The sequence below is a fragment of the Brassica napus genome, chromosome C9 (assembly GCF_020379485.1).
Source record: "Brassica napus cultivar Da-Ae chromosome C9, Da-Ae, whole genome shotgun sequence".
Lineage (NCBI taxonomy): Eukaryota > Viridiplantae > Streptophyta > Magnoliopsida > Brassicales > Brassicaceae > Brassica > Brassica napus.
In genome coordinates this window covers 64,589,942-64,611,333 of record NC_063452.1, presented here as the reverse complement: position 1 = coordinate 64,611,333, position 21,392 = coordinate 64,589,942, and the positions used below count along the sequence as shown (strand labels likewise).

The following is a 21,392-nucleotide window of genomic DNA, read 5'->3' as shown; positions in this document are numbered from 1 at the left end:
CAGAAGGTGAAAGGACAAGTCGAGTCGAATCTCACGATTATTCAGATCTCTTTCTTTACAGATTTGACTCCACAAGACTTATTCACTATCCCAAATTAGCATTTTTCATGCTCTTCACCTTGTTTTCTGCAATCAAATCTTCATAGAAAGTCTGAAACAAATACTATTATGAGATCGCCATTTAGTACTGTTTTTTTTTTGTTTTTACATATAGAGTTTTTTTTTTGTTCTAAATACTTGTAGAGTTCTTTTTACCATTTTCACAGTAACGTAATGATTTAAATGAGCTTTTCAAATAAATTTGTTAATTGGTATCTACGAGACTTCAACACTTAATTAAGTCATTTGACTTTTTGCCAATGTATATTTTAATGCCTCTCCTTTATCTTCTTCAAAAGTCAACTCCCTACAAAAAAAACAACCTGTTTTTTATAAAATTCTGAACAGAAAATATGGTGTGTTTATATTTGGTTTAGTTAAACTCAAATTGTATAGAGCATCACTAATTCAGAATGTTGACAGGGGCAAAGTTATACACCCTCCTCATTAGTCATTACCTTATTTTAAAACTAATTATTTTTGTATCGTTAGTTAGTATTAAAATAGTAGAAAGCATAATGTCGGAAATAGTATATTGAAGTAGTATAATTTTACTAATTCCACTAACATTAGAATAAACCAAATTCATAAAAGAATAAACTTTCAAATGTCAACTCTCTCTCTCTTTCTCTCTCTCTTACATAGGTGGTGACTCTGTCTCTTCTTCTTCCTCATTTTGGTTCCACCATAAATTAACCAAACTCCATTCACACCATCGATCTCCTCCTTTTATGAACCATCGCTTCATATCTGTGTGTTGTTACTTACTTCTTTGACAGATGGGGAATGGAGTCACCACTTTGAGCCCCTGTTGCACCGGCACCGTCGCCGGAGAAATCTCCCGGCGATACGACGTATCTCTCGTCCACGATGGACTTGGCCACTCCTTCTGCTACATACGACCGGACGTCACCGGAGTAGCAGTGTCACCTTCTTACACGCCGGAGATTCCTCTCCGATCAGAACCTATCCCAGAAACCACCACTTTCCGATCGATCTCCGGCGCGTCGGTCAGCGCGAATCCGTCAACAGCTCTCTCCGGTTCTGCGTCGTCGGACTCCGATTGTATGTACAGCTCAGCCTCCGCGTTCGAGAGCTCTGGTAACTTCGCGTCTCTCCCTCTCCAGCCTGTGCCGCGCAGCGGCTCCACGTGTCAGTCAGGTCCGATTGTTAACGAGTCGGGTCACGAGTCGGGTCCGTTTGAGAGGAGGTTCTTATCGGGTCCGATCGAAAGCGGGTTGTATTCGGGTCCGATAGAGTTTATGAAAAAGAATAAGACAGAGAAAGAGAAACCGATGAAGAAGAAGAAGGTAAGAAGAAAAGCCTCACCGGAAAAAACTAAACCGAAGAAAAAGAAGAACTTTCTCACATTCAAAGCCTTGTTCACCAATCTAATCTCCAACAATAAACCTAGCTCGAAGAAGAGTGTGATCGAGCCGATCAACGGTTCTGAATCACCAGACTCTGATCGTCATCATGAACCTGAGATTGTCAACGAGAATCCTAAACCTGATCACAAGCGAGAAGCTAAAGAAGAGGAAGAAGAACAGAGCAAATGCTCTGTTTTGGATGTTCAATGGGCTCAGGGGAAAGCAGGGGAAGATCGTGTACACGTGGTCGTCTCTGAAGAAAACGGATGGGTTTTTGTCGGAATCTACGACGGTTTCAGCGGTCCTGATGCGCCGGATTATCTACTCAACAATCTATACACCGCCGTGCAAAAGGAGCTCAACGGGTTACTCTGTAACGACGAAAAGCTCAGAACTTCAGGAGAAAACGGTGACACCCAAATCGGGAAACGTTCCGACAAGGAAGATTCGGATTCGGGCAAAGAGAATTTCCCTGTAACGACGAACATTGACGCGGTTGCTTCCGGCGCAAGAAACCAAGAGAAGAGTGTGAAATGGAGATGCGAGTGGGAGAATAACGATACCAAATCTGACAACGACTGTGATCAGAAAGGATCAAACTCAACGACAACAGACCATGGAGATGTCCTCAAAGCTCTTGTACAGGCTTTGAGGAAAACAGAGGAGGCGTATCTAGAGCTAGCTGATACGATGGTTGAAGAGAATCCTGAATTAGCATTGATGGGATCATGCGTTCTCGTGACGTTGATGATAGGAGAAGATGTTTATGTCATGAATGTCGGAGATAGTCGAGCGGTTTTAGCGAGGAAGCCTAATGTGGTGGTTGGAAGCAGGAGGCAAAAGGAGCTGGAGAGAATCAAGGAAGTTAGAGAAATGTTTATGAATGGAGCAATAGCGCGTAATAGTTTGGTTCCTCTACAGCTTAACAAAGAACATAGCACACGTATTGAAGAGGTAAACACACAAAGAATCAAATGTTAAGTCTGTGGATTGAGAAACTGATGGGTTAAAATTTTGTTTGTTTAAATGAGTACAGGAAGTGGGAAGAATCAAGAAGGAACATCCTGAAGATGATGGTGCAATAGAAAATGATAGAGTTAAAGGTTATCTTAAGGTTACTCGTGCATTTGGAGCTGGATTTCTCAAACAGGTGAATATTATTAACATTATTAATATATCATGGGCTATCCAAAACAATTTGATATAGACAATTTCCTTTAGCATTATTTGGGTTTTGTAAGATGATTTTATGAACCAACACTTATAGACAAATCTTATTGTATCTTATATTTGTGTTTTTATTTTTGTCTCTTTGTTTTTGTTATCAGCCTAAATGGAACGATGCACTTTTAGAGATGTTCAGGATCGACTACATCGGGACATCACCGTACATCACATGCTCTCCATCTCTATGTCATCACAAGCTAACGTCACGTGACAAGTTCTTGATCCTCTCTTCGGATGGGTTGTATGAATATTTCTCTAACCAAGAAGCCATTTTCGAGGTTGAATCTTTCATCTCTGCTTTTCCTGAAGGCGATCCAGCTCAACACTTGATCCAGGAGGTCCTCCTACGTGCTGCCAACAAATATGGTAAGAAAAAATAAAATATTTAATAAATAAGTCGAACTACATTTAAATTTGATTATCTCCAACCAACGTTGAAGTCTGATTTTTTGGTTTGTTATATTTTAGGTATGGATTTTCATGAACTGTTGGAAATACCACAAGGAGATCGTCGGAGGTATCATGATGATATCTCTTTGATTGTTATCTCACTTGAAGGAAGAATATGGAGATCGTCCATGTGAATATTGTTAATTATTATTTTTTCATGAATTGAATCCTTTGAAGAACTAATTCCAATAACTCGGTTTGTTTTTTTTCTTTTTCCAATTTGAATTTTTCTCACAATATTTTTCATTTGATGTATTTATTTTTACCTAAATAGTTTAGTGAACAAAAGCGAACCAAAGTGGGCATATACATATCTTTGGCTTTTCTTGGTTTCCTTGTAAATCAAATCTTTTTCTCTTCGCTTGATATAATAGAACTTTATCAAAAACCGCAAGTATTCTTTCTATCTCATATCCTAGGTTTCTAACTACAGTACTTACAATTTAATATCAACAGCAACACAACATATGTCTGAGTCTGCAACTCTTTACTATAGACCATTGAATACGTGCGTTGTTGAAATAATTAGTATGTTAGATCTAGAAGATCCCAATGTCAAGACCATATATAATACATACGTGTGTCGGTGTGTGTATACTTCATTTTAAAAAATTCCATGCGTTTAACTTCTTTTTAGAAAATATTTCCCACATTTTTCATGGATATATTATATTCCTTAAGAACTTTGTTTTAAAATTCAAACTATTTAAAACCTAAAAAAAAAGCCTTTAAGTCCCAACTTCGAAGGGTTTGTATCAGTTTCTTTTGATCTGAAAATGTGGAAAGACGTGTTCGGGACGCTTTGTCAATGGTTAGATAAAAACCTCATTTGACATATGATCTATCAACTTATCCATCATACTCACAGTTTTGAAATCAAAAGTTTTTTTCCTCTCAGACTTCCAATAAAAAATATCTTCTTTTACTTTCACAAAGACTTTTGCCTTGTTGTTCTTGTTCACGAAAATATACAAAATGTTACTTTTTCAAGTTTCATATTATGAATGTCAATATGAAGATATATTTCATCATACTCGGCCATAAAGATAGAATATGATCAGCTTCACATTTTCTTATCAGTCACGATATGTATTGACAAATTCAAAATGTATTTGTGACTATTATAAATTTATAAGTCAAAAAGTTGTCTCTTTTATTTTTCTCGTTGTCAAAATTATTTATCAGAATAAGTCATATTATTAAGAGAGCAATTTTTTTTGCTTAAAAGAGCAATGTTACACATATATGATCTGCATTTTACATATATCTTTTAGATTTATTTGTTCTAACAATAAGAAAATGGTCACAGCTCTCAACTAGTAAAACTTTAATTTTCTAGTATGATCAATCATATATATTAATAGAGAAATGTTACAAATATTATGAGCTTTAAGCTAAATAGATGAACTGTTCGCCATTTTTCTGAGTTTGGTAAAACTACTAAAACATTTAGGACTGTATCAAAAGAAAAAAGCACACATTTGCTCCTAACATTCGACTGTATCTATTTCTGACAAAATAGTAAAGCTCTGCTCCCAAGACTTTGGAAGTTCTCTTCCACATTGACTCACCAAACATTCTCACACACATAAACCATCCACTTTGCTTTTCCTTATTAGGTGACCATTACCTAGTCTTCATATCGGAAATACATAGTTGGTAATGTGTAAGACAGCAACATTTTCATTTTCAATCACAGTTTCACATACGTAGGACCACGCTTGAGACAATTTCCAATACTAAAATTAGTTAAATCAATTTTTTAAATAAACACACAAGTAGAAGAATACAACTAACTTCTCTTATCACAAGCTCATTTTACTTTTATGCAAATTTTATTTTTGTAGAAAGCCTAAATTCAATATAAGAAAGAAACACAACATTTCAGTAGCGGCAAGATCGGTTAACCTAAATCGGTGTAGTCGAGTCAGCATTTCAAGTAGTTGAACCCCGAATCTCTCCAAGACCGTTGCAATGGATTCCAGTAACAGAAACCTCAAAACTGATGATTTTTTTGAAGAATGCAACTAACTTCTATGATCTGCATTTTACATATATGTTTTAGATTTTTTTTTTTTGTTCTAACAATAACCAAATAGTCACAACTCTCAAGGACTTATCCTTGTGCTTATCTTGTGCATATATTATCTAGTGCTTATCATTGCAGGGAAATAGGAGGGATACATGTTTTTTTTTTTGCAAGAGCAGTGTGCTGGTCTGCAGAGCCAAATAGAAGAACTAAGTCAAGAGCATGAAACTTCCTTGATGGTATTTCAGTTTCCTTCAAACGAAATTTATTAGATTTCTTCTTTGATTCCTCCAACTTTCCAGTGTCAAAAGTAATTTGATGTTTTAACCATTTGCAGATGCTCTCAGAACACCATATGTCACGTAAGTATTTTGTTGATACATATGTGTTGTGTTATTGGCTTAGGTGAGAGTGGAGACATTTGCAACAGACCCAAAGAAAAACATTCCATGGAAGAAGATTCTTAAAATGGGAGAGACTGTGTTCCATCGAACACGCAATCCAGCTGATCCGAAGGACAAATGGAGGAGGCACAACCCTAGCCACTAGTGCTACTATCACGTCGTCATTTTGTAAATAAAAACTATATATTAGACTTTGGTTTATATTTAATGATGTGATGAATTGTGCGTTCCAACATTGGTCTAAGTCTCAAACGTATGAAAAATTTCAAAACAAAACAAGAGTAAGTATAGGTTCGAGTGTTTAGGTACCCGTTGGTATTCGGGTCAGATATTTTGGATTTTGGTTTTAATTTGTAACACACCATAGATCCCGTTTTAGTAAATTTGTGAGTACGGGCCGAGTTCAGATATAAAAAATCGATTTCGGTTCTAATATGTATCACATCTTAAAATCTATAAAGTAACCATATACCGTTAGGATTCAGGTTATATCAGATTGGTTCGGATTACCCAAAGCAAAATCTAAAATTTTAAAACAAAGCATAAGAAATACTTCTTAAACATTATTTGAGAAGTCATTTGCCACATGTACTCTACACAATCAATTTCACAAAAGAAATGTGACATGTCTACTGAAATTGATAACATGGATTATGTCTAAATCTGAGATGGACAATTACACTTACCGTGATTTATATTTTTGATAAGCTTTTTAGAATATGGTAACAATTCATACATTACATTTAATGTTGATTAATGTTTGATAAACTTTTTAGAATGTGATAATAACTTATAAATCATCATTAAATTATATATATATATATATTCAAATACGACATTACAAGTTCTGAAATATTATTGTAATGTATTGTTCACAAGCGTAAAACAAGATCAGCTTGATATCAATGTATTGTCATCATCCAACCAATATTCGGCATGGATTTCATCATTGATTTCTCTTGTAATCGTTATTGTCAAATCATATTTTTTGACGGGTTAGATTATTTTCTCAAGAGTTTGTTTTGGCTTTCTTGATGCGATATATCATATCAACTATTGTGTTATTGTCTTTGATAGACAATATTGGATAAAAAAAGCCTTAGCCGAAAAAATGTTCTGAAATATTACTTAATTCTAATTTTTAGAAGTATACAATTTTATTACTAAAATTTTCAAAATTTTCTACATTTTTTTAAAAAGCTTATAAATTTTTAAATCGCAATATCATTAGTTTCTTTTATATATCTACAAATTTTATAAATATTTTTTAGTTTAAAATTTTGATAATCATACAATTTTTATATCGTTTTTTATTAATGTTATACAAGTTGATTTAAATATTTAACCAAAGTAAATAGATAAAAATCTATCTGAGATTATACTTTTATATATACTCACATATTATCAAATATAATTTAAAATAACAAAAATGTTTTTATCTTAATTTTTATGTTTAATTTAATTAATTTATATTAAAATATTGATAAGAAACTAATAAAATTTACAATATTAAAAAAATATTTTTAAATATCATTTAAATTGAGAAAATTTATTAAGCACGTTGTGTAGGAAAACACCTAGTATATATTTATTTATATAAAATTAGATATATAAAGTACTTATTTGAAATTTAAATGCTTATCGTAAATATCATATCAAAATAAATATAAAATTGAATATTGAAATACATATTATGCTTCAAATATTTCTATTATCACAAGCTCATTTAGCATGATGTAAATTTTATGTTTTGTGCAAAGGCTAAATTCAAAATAAGAAAGAAACACAACATTTCAGTAATGGATTCCAGTAACAGAAACCTCAAAACTGATGTTTTTATATCGACAGAAAATGGTATGAACTCGCCAGTTTCCGAGGGACCTACTAGTAACTAATTGCAGCAAAAGAGTATAAACCTTTGTCCCTACCAAATAAACCTTTGGACACCATCCTCATGGCTCCACTTGAATGGTCTAAACAAGAACATAGCCATTGTAAACACATTGATACACACAAAAATCGTTCCAGTAAGAAGCCAAGTTGTGTAACCGCTGCTTCTGACACAGGAGTGAAGCATGAAGATATAAAACGGAATGGTGTAATATCTGAACTCGATCAATGGCGTAGGAACAAGAACAGCACATGTAGCTAAGAAATAGACCAACACCCAGATCTTGCTTCGAGTTTTTGCTGTCGGATTGAGACAGAACCAAAGTCAAATTCACAATGCCAAAAAAGGAAGATAAAAAAACCATCTCACACAAAAATGATTTGAACATACCTAATAAAGTTAGGATTGAGAACCAGGAATAGACGTAAACCGGGACTAGCATGTATTTCATCAACCAATGAGCGTTGATAATTTTCCTCCATAGATAGAATGGATAGTGGCGATTATCAGCGAGAAGATAAGGATGAGCCAAGCTGCAATTATTTTTCAGAATGAGAGTTTGTAGTGGAAGACCTTAAGAGGTGTTTTGAGAGGTGTCAAGAAACTGAACCTGAAAAAGTGTACAGAGGCAAAACCAGCTACTAGAGCCACAAGAGTTAGTAGAAGGCTTAAGGGCCAATTTCCTCGGAGCTCTTGGAGTAGATTTCTCACTTGCTCTACTGAGAAGTGTAGGGGAGCAGTAAAAAGTGCAGAGACGAGGCTAAAATACATTATCTGCGCAAAATGTGGTGAAACCACATGAGCCTCTTTTGCACCTGCGGATTTTGAAATTGATGGATTAGTAAAAAAGACAACAGAAACATAACTTTCCATTTACAGAAAACGCATATGGATGAATCATACCGAGGACTATACCGCCGTTCCAGAGTATAAAAATACCAAAGGCTACCACAACCACGATGAAAGGGCTGAATTTGAACAAAATCTTCCACTTCATATTCCAAGATGTGGAGATTACATCATAAACATCATAGACTAAGCCTGTATATTGTTTTCATTAAAAGATATGTACAAAAAGACCCTTAGATATTGTAAGAGTAAGGAACACTTATGTTTAACAGTATATATGTCAAACTATTAGCAACATACCTGAAGTATCCTCTGCTGAAGAAACAGATTTGCCACGGTCAAAACTGTCTCTAGTATCCAAGTTGTTATCAGGTTTTCTATTTCTAAGATTCGATCTCAGAGTTGCTTCTTTCCTATCAATGGACTGATGCAAATCTTTATTTACTTTTTGTTTATCCATTTTCCGCGGAGAGTCAAGAGTGAAGTCTAAAACACCTGAGCAAGCAACGAAAAGCATCCAGACTACATTTGTTTGCCTGATCAAAATCGCTAAAGTACCAAACTGCAAGGACAATAAGCATAAATAAATTTGTAATTCTGACAGGAAAACAACAAACAGCTTCAAAATGACTTACCACAGCACTGAGGATATATCTTCTCCTCAAACAAGCGAGGTACATGGCAAGAAAAGTGGTGAGAGACGCAACATCCGTATAGTAGAGGAAAGTGAAGAACCAGTGGAGAGGGTAAAGAGACATGACCAAAGCCATTAAAGTTGCTTTTCTATCACTGAGACTCGGCCCCAAGAACCTGATAATCTCATACACTAGAACTCCACACAAGACTGCAAAAACAGCATTGGTAGACCTCAGGACAGACGTAGAACAAGCTTCTGAAAAGGACTGAGAAGTAGTTCTCATCAATAACATTCCTGGAAACAGAGAAGCAACATGTGCAAGTGATAGATAGTACCTGCAACAACAACAAAAAGTCAACATTTTCAGCTACTAGTTACAAAATATTCAAACTTTCAATCACTCTCTTCTTAAGTTTTGCACTAACAAGACAAAATTAAATTAAGAAGGAAGAGAGCATTACAATCCAGGTGGGGTAGTGATCATTGGATCCCAGCTCCTGAAATTGCCATTGCAGTATTGCTGAGCCTGAGGCACATGGAATATCTCGTCCATGTAGGGATCGGGAACAATGTGGTTGACGATGATCGACATGGGAATCACCCACAAGCTCGTTATAGCTGCAATCGCTAGTCTCCCCATTGTTTTTTTTTTTCCCTTCAATTCCCCGGGGAAAATTGAAATCGAATTTTGCCGGAGAAACAAGTGAGCTGAATACAGTGCGGTGCGATTCCGATTGACCAGAGAGAAGAGTCAAATCCAAAATCAACATTACTAGATTTTTATTGGGCCTTACTAGTTTTCTGACTAAAGCCCAAGTCCGTTCTAAAGAAAAAGCCCAAATCAGTTCTAAACTAGTAATATAAAATGGTGATAGTTTATCTTTATTAGTTTTTTTTTTTTTTTTTTTGTTAAAAATGTAAATATATTATTACTAATTTCTTCCTTTTCGACATAGATACAGAAGATAACAGAAAACAGAGAAACGAGGATAAAATTCTAAACACAGACTCAATCTAACTATAAAAGGCGAGGCAGACACAACAACCACAACCGCAGTCCCGAGACTTGACCATTAAGTCCGCACCATCAACTTGTCGCAAAAGGATGAGCCAAGTTCAACCGAAAGTTGAAATCAGGTAATTTATCTTTATTAGTTATTACTATCACCATTCTATTTTAGGTTTTCTGCTCAAAAGCTCCATATTTTTTAATTTTATATGAATATATTTAATTTTGCTTTGAGAATGGTTCATTTGAATAAAGTTTTTCTAGCTAAGTTCAACAAAAAAATTCTTACAATTTAGAAATATATTCCTTTAGTATATAACTCTTATCTGTTTTTGGTTTAAAAATTTAACAGTATCGAGTTGAAACTACTTGCAGCTTGCAAATCCATTGATACAACTAAAATATTCATCTTGACCAAACAATCAAACAAATTATAAAATATGTGTATGTGTCGTAAAAAGCGAAATTCTATAATTCATGTAAACAATGTAAGTTCCATTATAATTTTGAATCTGGGAAGCGGTGATTCTCTTACACCGCTATCGCCGGCTTTTGCTTCCGGGAAACGGTGGATCTGACAGCACCGGTTTCACCTGCTTTCATCTCCGGAAAAGCGGTGGCTCTTATAGCACCGTTCTTTCGCCGGCTTCTTCTCCGGTTTCATCCGGAATCAAGTTCTCGATCTATGCTTCTACTCTTCCTCTGTCCAATTGACTCTCGGTCTGAAAATCTCTGTTGATTTTTGGATTGATCGAAGATGATTGATGGTTTCTTCAAAGCGTAGATCGATGTTTCTTCGAGATCTACAGTTTTCCTCGGTGAAGGCTGTTTGATCTTCTTGAAGGCGGGTTGTTATGAAACAGAGAGTATGAGTTTGGATGAGATCTTGATTCTTTTCGATTGATGCTCTCCAAAGTTCAAGGTGTGTGTAGCTGATGAAGCCTAAAGCTTCCAATACAGTTGTTGGAGGTGGTTTTTTCGGTAGTCGTGGTTGAATCTCCGGTGGTTCCGGTGGCGATTTGCATAATGTGGTTTCGGTGAGACATGGTGGTTTCGGTGACTCGGCGGTTGTTCTCCGACGTAGATCATCGAAGCGGTGATCGTGGTGGGGCATGGGTGACACATGGGCTCGGAGTCTGAAAGTCATACACGTGGTTTACCTAGTGTTCCGTTTGGGTTTTGTAGTTTTGGTTTGGGCCTCTATTTGAGGTTTTGTATGTTTGTTGTTTTGGGCTTTGCCCGATTAATAAAATCAGATGGAAAAAAAAAAAGTTCCATTATAATTATACTATATGCAGCAGTATTAAGATTAACATTAAAAGTGGAAGGCCATGATTGATAATTACTAGAGGACAAGGCTAAGCATGTCTTACACATATAGACAGCAAAGCTGCCGTGAAGAATATGCACTGCAAAGCGAATTTATCAAAAGACGAGGGAATCACTATCGAAGCTTTTAAGATTGAAAGCATTTAATCAGTCTCTGGACCCAGATCCCAATCGTTATCTAATTTACTATTAGTACTATTTGTTTTGACTTTATTTTATATTAGTACTTTTGAGGAGATCACTCTACAAATAAGCTGTTTTTGTTTTGTTTACAAATGGGTAACTAAAATGACATAAAGTTAGCAATAAAAACATAATCATTGATTCCAAAAGATTGTAGGATGTTTCATATGGTATTCAAGTTTCAAGAGATTTGAAATTTTTTGACGTCAAACACACAATTTTGCGGTATGCCTTAAAAGGTAAAACTACCCCCATTTATCTATTAAAAGAACTAGGGAAATGAGAGAGAAAAAACTAGGGAAAAGAAACCTAGTTGTAATTTCTTATTTATTAGATATAGTGGGTAAACCCAAGAAAAATAAATGGTCCAAATTTTCCATGTGGATTTGATTCAAATCTGTCTAAGCAGCATTGGTGATATACCATAAAATATCTCATTTTATATCTCTCCATGTGTAAAAAGTACATCACTTTTGCGATAAAAAAAAGAGAGAAACAACCTTTTGTAATGTTACTTGAAGAATCTTTGTTGATACTGGAGTTGGTTATTAATTTATTCCAAATCAATATCACATTTATAGGAACTAATATTATAGAACTTGTTAATAATATCAAACTTTTTGAAATTCTTAAATTTAATATAATGCATAAATTTTTGTTGAATGATATGTTAGCACAAAAGTCCTTTTTTTTTTACTTGTTGGTGAACTGCTTTATAATAGTTTGTGAATTTTTATTGTACGAAGTTGTGATTATTTTTCAGATTATTGAAATTGGTCAATGGGAAAACATATTATTAGATTATGTTTGTACTCAAGTTGAGAACTTTGCTGTTAAGTTTTTGACCTCTTAAATAGTTAATACTTTAAATCTTATTGAGTTAGGAAAAAAGCAAATAACAAAACGTGAAAGATGGAGGACATGATGATCAACCATGTGCGTAGGCATCACCACCACATGTATAGCTATCAACCAATCTTTCATTATCCCTCTCTAATTCATTTAACCTTATCACTTAATCCATACATAATTCCGTGATATAGATATTATAGCCTACGTCGTTATTCATAACTTATTAATCTGGAAGGACCTGCTGGTAGACATCGTTTAATTAAAAAAGCATGGTAAGTTTACCAAATCTAAATTTAGTGGTTCGCATTTTACGGCTGAGGAATCCAAGTTATAGGTTTCCACTCGTATCAAGAATAAATTTAACTCCTTTAATTTATAAAGATAGTTTTCAGTTATAGGCTAGCTCTGAACATGAAAGATCGCATCTAAATTTAAAGATCTCAAGATTAGGCTTATGATTAGTAAGTAGTAGTCATAGTCATACCCCGAACTATTGGCTATTACTGCTGTTGTAACGGACGTGAGAAGGAACATATGCGGAAACAGAAGAATAAAAGCGATGTAACTACGACACAGATATTTAACGTGGTTCACCCTTAGGCCTACGACCACGGACAAAGAGATATCTTATTATTGGAAGCGATATTGAGCTTAAAAAGTGCAAGTTTAAGGTTAATTCGAATACAAGATATATATAGTACCATTCCGTATCTAAAACCCTAGACTTTATGGATTCATGGGTCTAAGCCCACAATCAGATGTAACATCCATAATAACTTGATGTAACGCTCTTGATGCAACCGAATCGGTATGATGTACGTGACGTAACATCCATCACCTAGATATAACATCCAGATTCAAGGCATATCAACAACTGCATATTCGATATATTATGCTCTTCTTTACGATACTATAAAACAATAGATGGACAGAAACTAAAGTTAGAACATGAAACATAAATTAGTTCGATTTTCTTACATGTTAAGTTGGCTTGAAAGCATTATTATTTTCATTTAGGATTAGAGAAATATTCTAGGAAATATTCTAAAGGATATGCATTAAAATACAAAGAAAAACACCATATCTCCATCTTATAGTACATATATATTTTACTGCGCAGAATTGGAATTGACTTTCATTCTACTTTTACACTAAAAGAATCATTTGTACCATTAATTCGTTTTCATATTTCAAATCTCAAACTGTCAAACATAACATCTTCTAAAGTCATTGAGAGTTTAAACATATCATTTATGTCCTGTGGGTAAGCAAAATATTTCGATTTTTTTTTAAAAAATTAAAAATTAACTTTCTCGTGTTTGCTCACGGAGAAGGAAAACAATGTCAGTAAATTAATTAGTTTAGTCAATTATTAGTTGGTGCTTTGTTGCTTGCGTGCACGATAAAGTAAGCAAGAGAAACTATTTCTATTTTTCTTTTCACAATTTTCTTTTCTTTGTCGCACAATGGGCCAAAAATGGTAAGACATCATCTGATAAAACATGAGAAACTAAAATATACTCAGAAGTTAAAAATGTATCGCGAGGTCCCATGCAAGGCAAAGGCTCGTGCGTCTGATATTGATCAAAGTTTGTGGAGACATTTTTTACCTTTTAGTTTTCTTCCCGATCGATATATTCATTTCCGTTTAGTTTTCTTCGAAAATTAAATCCTTAAATTTTACAGAATGCAAATGCTCAACTCAAAGTAAAAGAAAGAGGGATTAAAAACACTATTATAACAAATGCAGTATTGATGTATGAATGTTAAGACTAAGTACAACTATATGAAACTTTATATAATACATTCATGATCATGCTTATATTAGAGCTTTGACAAACTTCAGTATATGAAACTAAGAGTTCAAAATCGTAAGTAGAATTAGGTTTCCCACACGTAAATTAATAATAGCAAAATTATGTAATTTACTTTTTCCAATAAACACATGTAAACCATTTAACGCGAGGACAACCAGAGGTCTGTTGATAATTGCATTGAAATAAAGATATATAAACATAACTTTGCAAGGAGAATAGTTTTTTTTTTATATTACTATAGTTGAAAATCATACATTAAGCTAAATATGTTTTTTTTTTTGCTATATGGATATATCAGACTCTATCTTAAACAATGTTGTACATCGAAAAGGCTCTAAGAATTAAGTTGTGCTAGTTAAATGGTCAATTCTATATATGTGTGCGTATACATGTATGTACACAATAATGAGCATATAATATATAAAAGAAAAATCAAATAAACTAATATTTTCTTTTGTATCCCGCCAATTAGGAGACAGATCATTAGTTAGTTGAAATGTTGGCTTTCAAGTTTCGGATCCAACGCACGTTATCTCTCCTTCTCTTTCCATAACTTTGCTTTTCTCTTTTCTCTCTCTCTCGTTCGACTAATGGCAGATATTTGCTGCGTCAAAGAGATCCAAGAAGAGGACGTAGACAAGATCCGGTTACCGACACGACCTGATCAACTGATCCTCCCCGATCACGAAGATCCAACGGTCAACAACGAAGATGGGTGCAAGACTCCAACATCTTCCGCTCACAAGATTCCAGCGGCGAAGTATACGTTATGCCCACCAGCTCCTAGAAAACCCAGACCAAAAAGAAAAGTGACACCGGTTAATGTTGTTAACCGTGTACCGATTGATCTGAGCCGGGAGATCGAGATGTTCTTTGAGGATTTGGACCGCAGGATCAAGAAGTCAAGGAAACAATAAGAAGAAGACCAAGAAGAGTATATTGATCATTTCTAATTTATGACTGTGTGGTGGTAATTGATCCTTTTAATTTTTTCCCTTCATCTGTTCTTTTCATTTTCTGTATAATACAAGTGGCATGTTGATAATTAACAATAAAAATGTATCTCATTATGAATCCTTTATTTCTGATCTATACAACTTTTTAAAGGTAAAATTTCTCATGATAGTTACTTGTTTTCAGCAGTAATTTGTGTGTTTCATTTACCAAAATCCAATGTTATGTTTCTGATTTTGTTACTATTTGAGACCTTAGATGTGAGAAGAAAAAAACTGAGATTAGCAGTGGAAGCAAAACATCCTTCATAATGGATCATGCTTCCTTGTTTGGGTACACCTTGCCATGATCGATGAATTGATCAATATTCTATACTTTAATCTATGTGTGATGAGATGTATATCGAGTTAAATGCACATCAACCAAGAAGAATATCGTTTAACTTCACAGTTTTTTTAAAAAAAGAACTAGATAGTAATACATATATTCTTCAACTTTCATGAATGCAAATGTTAAACTGTTCTGTAACAGGATAATAATATATCAGCATTTAATTAAAATAATAAGTAATTATTGATCTGTTTTGATCGCTTATAATTTAGGCAAAACAGCCAAAACCTTGCACTAATTGTCAAATATTGCACGGTGTTTTTAACGACGCAAATGCTGGTTAGTGGACTATCTAGCCTGAACCAGTTAAGGTTTGGTCAAAACAGGTTGGGTCTGCATAACCAACGACACATTTCATATATAGTAAACCAATTATTCATAGGTCTTGTGGCAGATTCTTGCTTCATATTTTTTAACTATGCCTCCAAAAATTCACTACTTTATTTTTTTTGGATATCAGAAGAAACCAATTTATTATTTTAGTGATGTTTTATACTGTACGTTGTTAAATAAACAAATTCGAATTTGATTTTGCGTGTTTGAATGTACAACAGAGATTCTATAAATTAATACTCGATAAATTAATAAACACTATAAATTACTCTCCGTTTCACTTTAGTTGTCATTTTAGGTCTATGCACACATATTAAGAAAATATTTAACTTTGCATATTTTCAAAATAAAAACATCATTACCCATATATCTAACCATATTTCAACCAATAGAAAATAAACAGGAGAATATTATTAATAAATTTTGCATTGAAAACATAAAACGACACTTAAAATGAAACAAAGTTTTAACTCTAAGACGACAACTAATATGAAACAGAGGGAATAATAAAAAATTTCGGTCTCGAATTGAACCAGTTCAAAATATAAATAAAATAAAATAATAAAATAATAATTTTTCAGAAAGTTTAATGTAAATATATGGTCCTAATAAAATCACAAATTAATGATCTATCTATACATACATTTTATATAAGTACAAATAAAATATTATATTGTTAATTTTATATTCAAAATAAAAATTCTTCTATTTTTTAGTAACATTTCAATATATTTTGATAATATTTAGTAAAATTATATCGAAAACCACATTTTAAATAAAATGTGTACCTCAAAATAAAATCACAATATTATAGGAGTTTCGGATCTTCACAAAGCCCAATAAAAGCCCACTTATAGCAAGCCCAGCTTGACAAAACACTTTCGTTCTGGAATCATCATTTCTCAGTGGATTTGTTTACGAATCAGAAACTTGAGAGCTTCGGAATCAATGGCGGAACCAAAGCTTAGGGTTCTAATGGTCTCCGATTTCTTCTTCCCAAACTTCGGTGGCGTTGAGAATCACATCTACTATCTCTCCCAATGCCTGTTAAACCTCGGTCACAAGGTCAGTCTCCGATCAAAATCGAAACTTTCTTCCCCCCGTGAAATCAATTTGTGGGCTTGATTGCAGGTTGTGGTGATGACGCATGCTTACGGGAACCGCACGGGAGTCCGATACATGACGGGCGGACTCAAAGTCTACTACGTCCCGTGGAGACCTTTCGCTATGCAGAACACATTCCCCACCGTCTACGGAACGCTTCCCATCGTGAGAACCATCCTCAAGCGCGAGAGAATCACCGTTGTTCACGGCCACCAAGCCTTCTCCACCCTCTGTCACGAAGCCTTGATGCACGCCAGAACAATGGGATACAGAGTTGTATTCACTGATCACTCCCTTTACGGGTTTGCTGATGTTGGGAGTATTCACATGAACAAGGTCTTGCAGTTTACTCTAGCTGATATAGACCAGGCCATTTGTGTTTCGCACACTAGTAAGGAGAACACTGTTCTGAGGTCGGGATTGTCTCCGGGGAAGGTTTTTATGATTCCGAATGCTGTTGATACTGCTATGTTCAAGCCAGCTGATGTCAGGCCAAGTAGTGATGATGTTATCACTATAGTTGTTATAAGTAGATTGGTTTATCGGAAAGGTGCGGATTTGCTTGTTGAGGTCATTCCAGAAGTGTGCCGTTTATACCCCAATGTGAGTGAGTGTTCAAGTAAACCAATCATTATTCCGCTATGGCTTCTTTTGTATCTGTATTTATGTTTTTTGGTTTTGTGAAAGGTTCGTTTTGTAGTTGGAGGGGATGGACCGAAGCATGTGAGACTTGAGGAGATGAGGGAGAAGCATTCTCTGCAAGATAGAGTCGAGATGCTTGGTGCTGTTCCTCATTCTCGTGTGCGCTCTGTTCTGGTCACCGGTCATATATTCCTTAACAGGTGTGTGCATTGCACTGATTCTTACAACTCTTATGAATCGCATGGATTTGTGAAAATGTTCATCTCTTTGAACCTGTGACAGTTCTTTAACAGAAGCCTTCTGCATAGCTATCTTGGAGGCGGCTAGTTGCGGGTTATTAACCGTCAGCACTCGTGTTGGAGGTGTCCCTGAGGCATGTACCTTATTCTCTATACATACATTCTTGCTCTGGTCTCTCATTGTCTTTGGATTTTATATGATTTAAAGTTTTGTTCATGATTTGTGTAGGTACTACCGGATGACATGGTTGTGCTTGCTGAGCCAGATCCGGATGACATGGTACGAGCAATCGAAAAGGCGATATCAATACTTCCAAGTATTAACCCGGAGGAGATGCACAATCGAGTGAGTTTTCCTCTAAATATAAGATTTAACATATCATAATCTACTTATTAAGAGAGAAAAGGAGACTTGTTCCAAGCCTTTGATATACAGTATTTTGTTTGCTACCCACCAGATGAAGAAGCTGTACAGTTGGCAAGATGTTGCCAAAAGAACCGAGATTGTGTATGACCGTGCTTTGAAGTGTTCCAACAGAAATCTTCTAGAACGTCTATCGCGGTACAATTATATGCTTACTAGTTCTAACTCATCAACCAGTGAAAAGGTAATATAAAGATTTGATGGTTGGTTAGGTTCCTGTCATGTGGAGCGTGGGCTGGGAAGGTATTCTGTATGGTTATGATCATTGATTACTTGCTTTGGCGGCTACTTCAGTTTCTTCAGGTGCGTATATAATCGTTGCGTTACAAATAAATATAAATAAAAGAAATGTCTTCAAAATTTGGTAATGATAATAATCTCTTGATGGAATTGGCCTCAATCAAAGCCTGATGATGATGTTGAGGAGGCACCCGATATCAATTTCTGCAATTAGGGAGGTTTGTCAGAGGTCCTCAAGGAAGAATATCAAGTTAAAGAAACGAGTGATAAGCAGAGTTTCAGCTCCCTCGATTGTTAGAAGCTCTTCCTTGATGATTAATTCTATTTTGTATTTTTTTTGTTTCAAAAATTTGTTTTATTCAAGAGTTTGAAATCATTTTTCCTTGCATCAATGTATGTGATATGTATAATTGAAAAATGATGTGGATATTATATGTTTGTATAGTGAACACTTATAGAACAGAAAAAAAGAGTAATCTAATAAGAAAGCAGCTCTTAAGATTAGCAATAGCTCTCACAAAAAGAGAGACAAGAATGCACGACGTGGTGAAGCTGATAGAGTTGTACCAACTCTGAGGCTGGAACACTTGTTCTCAGGGAAGAGAGGTAAGGGAAAAAACAGACGGGCGTTGATGAAAACCAAACAAGGCACTCTAACAAACCGTACTTGTTTTGGTTCTGTTACCATAATTGTGTGATGATAATTGTTTGCTATCTCGACATTAATGTGTTATTTTGTTGTGTGCAATTTTATAGTGGTTAGTCCACCAATTCAGGGAGTATTACGATGTTTTACTAAATTAATTGAGAAAAAATTAAAACGATGCTCATGTACCATGAAAGAGAGTGTGATATACATTAATACAAATGTATAATGTGTTTAGAAATTTTAAAACAACACTAAAGATCATAGGCTTCAGTATATAGAGCGTTTACAGAAAAATTCAATATTTTCGTAGGGGTTGTTAACCCACAGATTTTGAGAAAAATTCAAAAATATGAAAGTAATGTTTTAATGCATAGTTGCATCCTTCACTAACATATGATGAAGATTAAAGAGGTTTGGAACCTCTGTTGTCTCCGTTTCTCTAGAAAATAACGATTTTATAGTGGTAGTCCACCAATTTAGGAAGTATTATGAAATTTTACTAAATTAATTGACAAAAAATTAAAACGATGCTCATGTACCATGAAAGATAGTTTGATATACATTAACACAAACGTAGAATGTGTTTAGAAATTTTAAAACAACACTAAAGATCAAAGGCTTAGTAGATAGAGCGTTTACAGAAAAATTCAATATTTTCGTAGGGGTTAAACCCACAGATTTTGAGAAAAATTAAAAAATATGAAAATACTGTTTTAATGCATAATTGCATCTTTCAATAGCATATGATAACGGTCAAAGAGGTTTGGAACTTTTGTTGTCTCCGTTTCTCTAAAAAATAACGATTTTATAGTGGTTAGTCCACCAATTTAGGGAGTATTATGATATTTTACTAAATTAATTGACAAAAAATTAAAACGATGCCCATGTACCAAAAAGAGAGTTTTATATACATTAATACAAACGTAGAATATGTTTAGAAATTTTAAAACAACACTAAAGATCATAGGCTTCAGTATATAGAGCGTTTACAGAAAAATTCAATATTTTCGTAGGGGGTTAACCGACAGATTTTGAGAAAAATTCAAAAATATGAAAATACTATTTTAATGCATAATTGCATCCTTCACTAGCATATAATAAAGGTCAAAGAGGTTTGAAACCTTTGTTGTCTCCTTTTCTCTAGAGAATAATGATTTTATAGCGGTTAGTCCACCAATTTAGGGAGTATTATGATGTTTTACTAAATTAATTGACAAAAAATTAAAACGATGCCCATGTACCATGAAAGAGAATTTGATATACATTGATACAAATGTATACTGTGTTTAGAAATTTTAAAACAACACTAAAGATCATAGGCTTCAGTATATAGAGCATTTACAGAAAAATTCAATATTTTCGTAAGGTTGTTAACCAAAAGATTTTGAGAAAAATTCAAAAATATAAAAATACTATTTTAATGCATAATTTCATCCTTCACTAGCATATGATAAAGGCCAAAGAGGTTTGGAACCTTTGTTGTCTCCGTTTCTCTAGAAAATAACGATTTTATAGTGGTTAGTCCACCAATTTAGGGAGTATTATGAAGTTTTACTAAATTAATTGACAAAAAATTAAAACGATGCCCATGTACCATGAAAGAGAGTTTGATTTACATTAATACAAATGTATAATGTGTTTAGTAATTTTAAAACAACACTAAATATCATAGGCTTCAGTATAAAGAGCGTTTACAGAAAAATTCAGTATTTTCGTAGGGAAACCCACAGATTTTGAGAAAAATTCAAAAATATGAAAATAATGTTTTATTGCATAATTGCATGCTTCACTAGCATATGATAAAGGTCAAAGAGGTTCGGAACCTTTGTTGTCTCCGTTTCTCTAGAGAATAACGATTTTATAGTGGTTAGTCCACCAATTTAGGGAGTATTATGATGTTTTACTAAATTAATTGAGAAAAAATTAAAACGATGCCCATGTACCATGAAAGAGAGTTTGATATACATTAATAAAAATGTATAATGTGTTTAGAAATTTTAAAACAACACTAAATATTATAGGCTTCAGTATATAGAGCGTTTACAGAAAAATTCAATATTTTCGTATGGGGTTAACCATAGATTTTGAGAAATATTCAAAAATATGAAAATACTTTTTAATGCATAATTCCATCATTCACTGGCATACTATAAAGGTCAAAGAGGTTTGGAACCTTTGTTATCTCCGTTTCTCTAGAAAATAACGATTTTATAGCGGTTAGTCCACCAATTTAGGGAGTATTATGAAATTTTACTAAATTAATTGACAAAA

General features: G+C 34.1%; 4 protein-coding genes across 4 annotated transcripts; 3 read left to right on the top strand and 1 right to left on the bottom strand.

The window, feature by feature from the left end:
* Positions 1-355: 355 nt before the first annotated feature.
* Positions 356-3,469, top strand: LOC106438839 (probable protein phosphatase 2C 66). Its single transcript, XM_048768412.1, has 4 exons — positions 356-2,423; positions 2,506-2,619; positions 2,798-3,062; positions 3,165-3,469. The coding sequence occupies exons 1-4, from the start codon at positions 879-881 to the stop codon at positions 3,278-3,280; spliced, it is 2,040 nt and encodes a 679-aa protein (XP_048624369.1). The 5' UTR covers positions 356-878; the 3' UTR covers positions 3,281-3,469.
* A 3,856-nt stretch (positions 3,470-7,325) lies between these two features.
* Positions 7,326-9,708, bottom strand: LOC106433531 (dol-P-Glc:Glc(2)Man(9)GlcNAc(2)-PP-Dol alpha-1,2-glucosyltransferase). The gene is made up of 7 exons (XM_013874359.3): positions 9,418-9,708; positions 8,955-9,291; positions 8,620-8,881; positions 8,374-8,511; positions 8,081-8,285; positions 7,861-8,003; positions 7,326-7,769 (listed from the first exon to the last, which is right to left on the bottom strand). The coding sequence occupies exons 1-7, from the start codon at positions 9,594-9,596 to the stop codon at positions 7,504-7,506; spliced, it is 1,530 nt and encodes a 509-aa protein (XP_013729813.1). The 5' UTR covers positions 9,597-9,708; the 3' UTR covers positions 7,326-7,503.
* A 4,646-nt stretch (positions 9,709-14,354) lies between these two features.
* On the top strand, positions 14,355-15,271 carry LOC106433540 (cyclin-dependent protein kinase inhibitor SMR3). The gene has a single exon (XM_013874368.3). The coding sequence runs from the start codon at positions 14,737-14,739 to the stop codon at positions 15,061-15,063; it is 327 nt and encodes a 108-aa protein (XP_013729822.1). The 5' UTR covers positions 14,355-14,736; the 3' UTR covers positions 15,064-15,271.
* A 1,419-nt stretch (positions 15,272-16,690) lies between these two features.
* On the top strand, positions 16,691-18,976 carry LOC106433521 (phosphatidylinositol N-acetylglucosaminyltransferase subunit A). The gene is made up of 8 exons (XM_013874346.3): positions 16,691-16,888; positions 16,955-17,530; positions 17,615-17,769; positions 17,852-17,942; positions 18,038-18,154; positions 18,267-18,370; positions 18,445-18,535; positions 18,639-18,976. Exons 1-8 carry the CDS (start codon positions 16,772-16,774, stop codon positions 18,684-18,686), a joined length of 1,299 nt encoding a protein of 432 aa, XP_013729800.1. The 5' UTR covers positions 16,691-16,771; the 3' UTR covers positions 18,687-18,976.
* Positions 18,977-21,392: the final 2,416 nt, after the last annotated feature.